This window comes from Brassica napus, chromosome C5 (genome assembly GCF_020379485.1).
Source record: "Brassica napus cultivar Da-Ae chromosome C5, Da-Ae, whole genome shotgun sequence".
Taxonomy (NCBI): Eukaryota; Viridiplantae; Streptophyta; class Magnoliopsida; order Brassicales; family Brassicaceae; genus Brassica; species Brassica napus.
Window position 1 is genome coordinate 43,328,150 of NC_063448.1, and position 9,577 is coordinate 43,337,726.

At 38.4% G+C, this 9,577-nt stretch overlaps 2 protein-coding genes across 2 annotated transcripts; both read right to left on the reverse strand.

Annotated features, from left to right (window-relative positions):
- Nucleotides 1-294: 294 nt before the first annotated feature.
- On the reverse strand, nt 295-2,255 carry LOC106425156 (cytosolic Fe-S cluster assembly factor NBP35). The gene is made up of 3 exons (XM_013865883.3): nt 2,082-2,255; nt 1,899-2,000; nt 295-1,389 (listed from the first exon to the last, which is right to left on the reverse strand). Exons 1-3 carry the CDS (start codon nt 2,116-2,118, stop codon nt 491-493), a joined length of 1,038 nt encoding a protein of 345 aa, XP_013721337.1. The 5' UTR covers nt 2,119-2,255; the 3' UTR covers nt 295-490.
- Nucleotides 2,256-3,753: 1,498 nt separating this feature from the next.
- On the reverse strand, nt 3,754-9,577 carry LOC106425155 (pre-mRNA-processing protein 40C). Its single transcript, XM_022703296.2, has 14 exons — nt 9,287-9,577; nt 8,464-8,971; nt 8,223-8,362; nt 8,103-8,140; nt 7,817-7,895; nt 7,270-7,704; nt 6,819-6,902; nt 6,004-6,144; nt 5,757-5,863; nt 5,497-5,617; nt 5,095-5,232; nt 4,780-4,926; nt 4,432-4,554; nt 3,754-4,262 (listed from the first exon to the last, which is right to left on the reverse strand). The coding sequence occupies exons 1-14, from the start codon at nt 9,446-9,448 to the stop codon at nt 4,005-4,007; spliced, it is 2,481 nt and encodes an 826-aa protein (XP_022559017.2). The 5' UTR covers nt 9,449-9,577; the 3' UTR covers nt 3,754-4,004.

Below are 9,577 nucleotides of genomic sequence, written 5' to 3' on the forward strand. Positions count from 1 at the left end.
AAGCATCTGGACGATGATGATCCAAGAACCCCTACCCTAACCTAAGGAAGAAGGCGATCTAATGAAGAAAACTAAAATCAGAGTTCGTACAAACTCACTGTCGACGGCGAGATAAAGACAAAGGCGAAGAAAGATTTTCCGTTCTAGCAAGCATTATTACATGTTTTATTTTCCGACAACATTTAATAATTTCAATTGGCCTGTAAAGATTCATATTTTCTGTAAATGACAATAAGTTTGGACTAGTTTCAGTTTTCGCCTTAAATTTATGCATATATCAAAACAACGCCTCGATAGCCAAATACTCTAATGAAATTCAACGAGAGTAAATATTAAAGTCGACAAGATTTAATGGTCCAATCTCATAATAAAAATCTTATTACACATGTGAAGCCTACAACAAAAGCCTACACACAACACCTTCATAGCAAAGTCCATTCGTCTTTCTACAGATCCAACCAAAGGATCTGTTTAGTGGGAGTCTTAAACTTCACTCGGTCATCGAAGCAAGGACTTTCTGTATGATGCTCTTCAGCGCAGGTGCGCTAACAGAACACTTGTTGTTACCCTCAAAGCACGACTTACCTTGTTCTGCTGCTTTGCAAAGCTGTGGATCCAATGGAACTTTCCCAAGAAACGGCACTCCCATTTCCCTGCACATCCTCTCTGCACCTCCTCCACTGCTGTCAAACACTTCGCTGCAAGCCAAGACGTTGAGAAGCTCTGGCGCATTCTCCCTCAAGCAAGAGATTACGTCTTGCGTCACGTCAATGGAAGAGCCAATCTCCATAAACTTGACATCCGCCAACGGCTGAGACAAACCGCTCATGTTCTCCACCACTCCTAACACCGGGACTCCCACTTTCTTGCAAAAGCTCACCTCTTTCCTGACATCGATCAACGAGACTTCCTGTGGGGTCGTGACGATGATCGCACCGTCGATCCCAGTGGCTTGAAGGTACTGGACGATGGAGATGTGCTCGTCCGAAGTTCCCGGTGGGGCATCAACCACGAGGTAGTCGATGTCTCTCCAGTAGACGTCTTTCAAGAACTGTTTGATGAGAGCGTTCTTGCGGGGACCTCTCCAGACCACAGCTTCGTCAGAGTTTGGGAGCATGAAACCAATGGACATGACACCAAGGTTCTCTTCCACATAGACAGGGGACCATCCGAGGTTGCTCTGGTGAATCTCGTGACCTTCAAGGCCTAGCATTTTAGGCATGCTTGGGCCGCATATATCAATGTCCATAAGGCCTACTTGATGGTCCATTCCCGCGAGGGCAAAGGAGAGCTGAGCAGAGAAAGTGCTCTTACCAACCCCACCTTTACCAGACAAGACAAGAATCTTGTGCTTAACAGTGCTCATTCTCTCTGCTATGGCAACCAAATCTGAAGGAAACACAAAGTGTCAGCGCTGATAAAAAAAAACTCAACTAGTAAACAAGCGAGTCTGAGATTCAAAACACATATGGAGCTCAAACAGGCAAATAGTATAAAACAAATCAATGGTCTAACTAATGGTCACAAGATGTTACTCTCACAAGAACAATACAGCCACAAGTCCCAACATAGCTCCACATAAGTTGAGTTAAAAGTGAAACAGCATTTTACTTGCTACTCTAGAGATCCAGTTTCTATAATACATAAACCTCCAGAAGCTATAGGAAGATGAATGATTTAAGTAAGAGATGTAAGCTGTTATGAACACAGAGATACAAAAGGCATCGACTTTTTTTTTTTTTTTCTTTATCCAAAATGGACTAAGGAGAAGCTGTAACAAATTATAAAAGTAACTACTGGGTTTGGACACAAAAGCCGACACATACAAAACCCTAATTCATTTGTAATCTAAGATTGTATGATCCGAGAGAGAAAGTAAAAGAAGGGGGAATCGATACCTGGGTCAGGTCCTTTGGGAGCAGTTGCGCATGCTTCCTGATTAGGGCAACCTGCACAAGAATCTGACTTTCCAGCACTTTCCGATTGAGGACCTGGGCAATCTATAAACCAAAGAAGACGACGAAATCCTTAGATTAAACAGCCCTTGAGCTCAAGAAAAAACTGGATTGATGTTTGCTTACGTTCATTGGCGTTCTCGGGAATATCTCCGTTCTCCATGTCTGACTCCGTGAAATTGAATATTTGACAAAAGTGTAAGGTTAAGTTTCGATTTATACGTTAAACCTCGCTTATGGCGGTGATGGTGAAGAGTAGTCGGCGGCTACGCGTAGATCGTGAAATGTTCTTAAACAAAGCCCATTGTATATGGGCTCGTCTATTATCTTCTTTGGGCCTTATCCCCAATTTTAGATATTGCTTTTTTTTTTTTTTTAACGTTAAAAAGTTTTGTTTGGATAAAAATCTCCAAAGTAAATATTTAACGAAAGCACTTTCAAATTAATTTTATTTAATGAATTAAGCCTTATCAATTCATAATTACCACTATTATTGATAAATCTTCAGTTTAGGAGTTTCTATATGGGCAAATCTCCAAAATACCACATTTCTAAGTTTATATCACAAAAATAGCACTCAAAAACTAAAATGACTAAAATAGCACCTTTCTAAGTTTATCCTTTGAAAATTTTAATTTTTTTATTTTTCAAAATTTGAAATCTTATCCCCAAAACCTCATTTCTCAACTCTAAACCCTAAACCCTAAACTCTAAACCCTAAACCCTAAAATCTAAACCCTAAACCCTAAACTCTAAACCCTAAACCCTAAACCCTAAATCCTAAACCCCACCCTTTAACTTTAAACCCTAAGTTTGTGACTTTTGATAAAACATTAAGTGCTATTTTTGTGACTTTTGACCTTGAGTGCTAGTTTGGGAACAAAAACTTGATTTAGTGCTATTTTTGTCTTTTTCTCTTTCTATATTAGTAAATATAATTGAAGAATTTTACCATTAAAAATAAAAAAAATTCAAAATTTTATAATATTATCTACAAATTAGTAGCTTAAATTTTCTAAATTAGCATTTTTAAACTTTTTGTAAATGTATGAGTTTGATGTGTTTTTAACATCAACATTATATATGTATAAATTAAAAATATAAATACCCATAAAATATAATAAAAATTATATCTTATCTAATAAAAATGTAATTAATAATAAATCTTTAAATAATTTTTATTATATTTTTGGGGTTTTACATTTTTAATATATATATATATATATATATATAATGTTGATGTTAAGAACACATCAAACTCATATATTTACAAAACAAATTAAAAAATATTAATTTTAAAATTTTAAGTTACTAATTTTTAGATAATAGTATAAAATTTTATTTTTATTTTTTGATTTTTAATAGTAAAACTCTTCAACTATGTTTACTTAATGTAGAAATCCTTAAACTAAAAATTTACCGATAGTAATGGTAATTATGATCTGTTAGAATTTAATTCATTAAATAAAGTTAGTTTGTGAGTTTTTTCGTTAAATATTTGGTTTGAGAGTTTTTACCCGAAACAAACTTAGACGAGGGGTTTCAACGTTAAATATCCTTAATTTTTTGAAGGATGATAACATTTTTTGTGGAACACAGACAAAATAAATCAACATGTTTGATTCTTGCGCAAAATATTGTCTTGACTATGTACGACGTCTCATGGCCCTGTAGATTTTATATTCTTCAAAATGAGATTTTTTTATTAAACCACAAACGTCTACTCAAACTGCAATATCCCAACATGCCCACTTTCTGCATCATACTAAACTGTACTTAACATAATCTTAGTTTTCGGTTGTCATGAAAATACAGGTTTCACCATATAGAAAGTGTAGTAAAAGTAGACATCAAACAAAGACAGAGGATCTTCTTGTTACAGTTCTAAAATTGCAAAAACCACATAATCCTCAAAGGAGAAAATCAAAGAATTCGCAAGTAGTTTGCTCTTCTGTCGAATATACAAAGCTGATTGATGAATGATAAATCAGATGAGCTTCGTATAGAAACTGAGCTTTTTTAATCTTACGAAAATGCATTCTGCAGCTTTTAGATCTTGTAATCTCTTGGTTTCTCTTCCTTTTGAGGGCTATCTTGTTTCTGTTTCCTCAAGATATCTTCGGCATATCGGCGCCATATGACTTCCCTGTCATCTCTGGGCATCTTGCTGTACCGGATGTCGGATTTGAGTACTTGTTTAGCCGTCGACCAAGAGTTGAGCACGGTCTTTGCTTCTTCCGTCTGCTGAGAAGCAGCTTCCGATGACAAGACTTCAACTAGAAGAGCTTTGAAGTCACGGGCACACCTCTGCAAACACACAACCAGAGAGCAATTACATGGAATAAGACAAATCAAGTTCTCAAACAGACCACAACGAAGAAGTAGAAAAGGGGTCAGCGATAGTCAAGCTTGTTCTCATCTTGTTGCATGTAGACAATCCTAAGAGTTTAATTTGGTAAGGTTTACAGATAAGTACCTCGCACAATGTCTTTATATGGTCTCGGAACAGCTTCTCTTTATCAGCAGGGTCTAAATCCGGATTTAAGGCGCGTTTTTGTGGATCCCTCTCAAGTTTCGGCTTAGATTCTGTCCAGGATGCCTTCGGATGTTGAAGAAGATAGACAAAGAAAGATCAGAATCTCCATAGGTAACATATAGAAGGCAACTTATTATTTCAGAATCGAAGGGCAAAGAAGATACAACCTAACACTATCCAATTCTTTAACATGTTCCAATAGAGGATTAAATGTAGTGCTGCTGCGCAGCTCTACGAAAAGCTTTAGCACGCTGCATAGGGAGAAGTGAACACAGATCGAAGAAATACCTCAGGGTCTCTGATCTTCTCCACTAGCAAAGCCTGATAAGAGGCGACTGCCTCTTTCCTTCTGATTTTTTGTCGTACCCTTTCCACCTCTAGCACTTCTCTTTCTTTCCGTTTTCGCAACTCCCGCTCTCGTTCTCTCAGTTTATCCTGTACCCAAATTCAGAAATCACAGAAGATGTAAGTACATATGTGTCTTGTAGCTTTCCCAACACGAAAGATAGATCATTTTCATTCTGGAATCCAGAAACACAGACAAGAAATCAAAAGAACTTTCTCGCGGTTCACATGGATTGTGAATATATAAAGTTAGTTTACCTCTTCGCCTCTACTTTTCATCTCATAATCATCTCCCCTTGCAGCTTTTAATTCCGCAATGTACTCATTATAAAAGACCTCCCTGTCCTCGTGTGCAGCAGATCTATATCTTGGATCATTTCTCAGGCTATCCTTTACCTAATATGTAACAGGGAAGAAAACATCATATAAGCGTCGTGCATGCTAACCAGTAAAATTGTGCCAATCAAGGGAAACTTAGATAACAGATACCACAACTAATACTCAAAACTTCAACTGGTAAGCACTGCTAAGTGCTAATCGGAATGGAAACTTAGACTATGCCACTATGGTCACTTTCTCAAATCCTAACTTTAGTCCGTTCCAAAAAAAGAAAAAAAATCTATCTTGCTCACTAAGGGACGAAACAAATGTGTCACCCACCTTGGACCAATGTGAATTTATGGACACTTCTCTTTCATGTAACATCGTCTTGAAATCAGAGGCTGCTGCTGCGCGGATTTCTTGCGCCTTCTGGTCAGCAGCTCGTTTCAAAGAAAGGATTCTACAACCAATTCATGGAAAAGGTAAGAAAAAAACAAAGGATGAGTAATAAGACGCTCAAAAACCAACACGAAGAAAAAATTATCCAATGAAACTTTTACGCATACATAGAAATCTGATTGCAAGATATGGATTCGTACCTTTCATTCAGCAAAGCTTCTCTTTCCTTCCGCTCAAGTGATTCGAACCGCAGATCATTTCCCCATTTCTTTTTAAAAGTATGATAATCAGTGTGTTTATCAATGTCCTGAAAAATATCAGGATGATAATAAATTCCCACAAGTGAAGTACGGGTTAAGAAACATCCAAAACCAAAAAAGAAAAGAAAAATGTCACGTAAGGTAGTCCAAAAGTAAAGAGGAACTCGGTTAAGTAAAAAAAATGTACCTTAGATGCTTCGTCCAGCAACTGCTTGAAACCTTCAACAGCTGCCTTATGAGCAGCACGCTTTTCCCTACGTTCTTCTTCAGCACGAGTCTTTACGTACTGCTCAAATAAAGATCTTCGAACAGAATGACTTTGAATTGCCTGCAAGAAAAATGAACTCCCAAATAAAAATACAGCATCGAAAACGGCCACAGTACAAGCTGTGACAGTAGAACAGGCAAAATGAAAATTTGACGCAACACTAAATCCTCGTCATTTCCATTAGCTAACAAAGAATGAAGTTGCAACACGACATATGATGGGTGGGGATAAACACTTAACGTCACGTAAAGACATACATTCTCAAATGGTTTCTTAGTCAATATTGGAAGAAACCAAAAACATAGTTCTTTCTTCTGCAATAACTGGTTTAGCCAGCATACAAAGCACCAACTAACTAATCAGAGAGGAAACTGCTTTAAGACTCTAAGATAAGCAAATTGAAACTCATGTTTACAAATATAATACAGATGTAAACAAAGAGAGCAGCAAAAAGATCAGTGAAAAGAAAATCGAGATGATATTATTGTCACGTCACCATGCAAATAATATCATTCGACACCTGGGGTAGGAGATATATAGGAAGCTTTTATTTGTGCTCTATTTGAACACCTAAAACGAGTGGATGTTGCAGTGCTTGCATAGAAACAAGTAAAATTAACTGGAAATGTACAAGCTGCAAGTGTATGCAAGAAAAGAAACAATAAACGGGAAATATACGAACAGGTGAGGTATCAAAATATTGTCAATTGTTATGATCTTTAGGCATGACAAACCTTAAAGCGAGGGTCAAAGATAATTTTTGGCAGTTCCTTCTCCCATTTAGAAAACGGTGCCACTCCTCTCTCCTTGAGCATTTCCTGCAAAATTCAATAAAAACTAACAAATAAGAAACGAGATATAAGAAGTCTAGTCAAAATAAACATCAGCCTGGATAATTTCAAGATTTCCAGGATTGGAAATTTCCCCTAGTATCACCATTAGCAATGGTACTTCAACATATGAATTCACGACATTCATCTATTCCAACAAGATCTATTCATAGAAGAAAATTCCAATATATGGTTTCCTCTACTCCTTCCCTAGACTGCCTTATATTAGATACACCTGAATGCATTTGACGTGCAGAAAGGAAAAAAAATGAGAAGTATCTATACCAAACACTACGTCAAAAAGTACAGAAACGAAGACCACGAGAACTATTCATACGTGCAGACTAGGTAATACCTTAAACTGTTTGATACACTCTTCCTTCGATGGTCCACTATCTTCATCTTCGGAATCTGAAGTAGAATCAGAAAGGTCACCACCTCCAGGAGCATCTTTTACCTTGCCCATACCATCTCCACTCTCTCCACTAGGTGTGACCTCGTTTGATTTACCACCATTTGCTTCAGATGTTGTCGTAGAGGAGACAGGCACTCCAGAATCATGCAGTTTCTTTTTAACCAAATCTAACGCTGAGAAACCAGGAACAATTGTAGTTCTGAGCGATACGGCATCCCGGCCACCATTGTTAATAGCAGGTGCGCTCAAACTTGATTGCTCAGAACCCTTTTCAGTTAAATCAGCGCTCGGCACAGAAGCTAAACTCTCCGTTGACCTCTCCTCCATTTTCTTCACCAAATCTTTCACCTCAGGTGGAATCTGCCAGCTACTTACCTGATCAAGAAAACTGGAGGATTCAAGAAGTGTAACAGAAAAATATAGAGTAACAGAACACTAGTTCCAAAGCCAATAAAATGGTGCCTCCTCTTTACATGTATTTATTTACCTTTGTTTTATTGTTGTAGTAATATTTTTTGCCATCATTTGTGGAAACAAGAGCCCAATCCGTCCCATGTATATTCTCCCTACATTTGGAACAAATTAGCAGGCTGAAAGTGTTGCAACCCAATATAAACTGTTGATTTCATGGGCATGAAATATTTGGCGGCCTAGTAGAAGATTTATACACAAGCTATGTAACAATAACAATGCCTCATGCAGAAGCATCCTAAACTGTATCTTAAAAATATGACAACTAATTTTAAATTTATGATCTCAATCTAAGAACTTACATAGAGATAGGAATTGGCTGCACCGGCACTTTATCAGGCTGCAGAAGTTAAGAAAAAGTAAATATTATAAATTGCTCAACCAACAGAGAAATCGGACAACATGTAATCAGCTAAACCCACCTCCCTTTCAAAACCAGGAGGCTTTTCATAGGTCGATTGGCCTGTCACCGAATTATAATAGTAAACAACTCCTGTTTCTGATTTATGTGCAGTCCAGGCATCTACTCGATTTCCTACTAGTTGAGAACCAGCTCTGTCATCTGCAAAATACAAGATGATCCTGATAAAGAGTATGTAAACTAAATAGAATAACCATTAAGGTCAAACATCTCTTACATGGATCAGTAATCATCAAGCATACCAATTCCTGAGAGTGCTTCTGGCTTTTGACCAGGAGGAACATCTAACGGTTGGTGGCCCGGTAACGCATGAACAGTGCCAGCATTCCCCACAGGAAGCGGTTGAGAACCAGGATATGGCAGGTGAGGAGAAGCTCCACGAACAGGAAATGGGTAATTACCAGGAAAAGGAGTAGGATGTGAAGGGAAATGTGCCCTGGGAATACCATCCATGGGTCGAGGCTGCAACCACATTCCTTGGGGCGTTCCATGCATTGGTGGCATAGAATGATAAGGAGGATACATGTGTGGATGGATACCAGGATTGATTTGAGCAGGACCCCCGGGCCTTGGAATTGTGGAAAAGGGGTTGGAACCAGGAAAAGCAGGCGGAGATGTCATGAGTCCAGGAGGAGCGAGTGTTCCTGGTCGACCAAAAGGCGGATTTTGCAGCATATGCGGAGCTTGGGGTATGGGATTAGCACTCGACTGCGCAGTAAGGAAAGATGAAACTGATTGAGAGACAGCAATCTGCACAGCAAGAACCAAAACATCATGGAACCAGTTTAGAGACTGAAATGAAACGACCTGAGAAAGTATTGAAAGCATATACCGAACAAGGTTGAGTCTTGACAAATTCTATTAAAGAATTAAACTAGAATAACCTATCTAAACACATGGATTCATCTGATGATATAAACACACGATCTTATACGGAAAATCACATCACAAGCCAAGAAGTACAACTAACGCAAAGCTTCTAAAGGTATTGAGCAAATCGAGAGGAACAAGTTTTATGTAACAAGCGGAAACGGAAGAGCTGAGAAATAAGAGTGAACAACATACAGACATAGAGGATTGCTCCGGCTGAGATTTACTGCTTGGAGAGACACTCGAAGCAGCAGTAGCCAATACTGAACCACTTGGAGGAGGAGCTGTGGCGAAGATACCCTCTCCCGTAGATGGCGCAGCCGTATTCACCAGCTCCGTTACATTCTCCCCTTCCATCACCGTTTGAAGAGAGGTGGTTTTGAATTGCCGGCGGCTTCGTTCGTCGAAGGCTCTAGCTCTCTGAGCGCGAACGAAGGAATAAGTTAGGGTTTATGAATTAGGAATCAATGTCCCCGATTCAGGAGT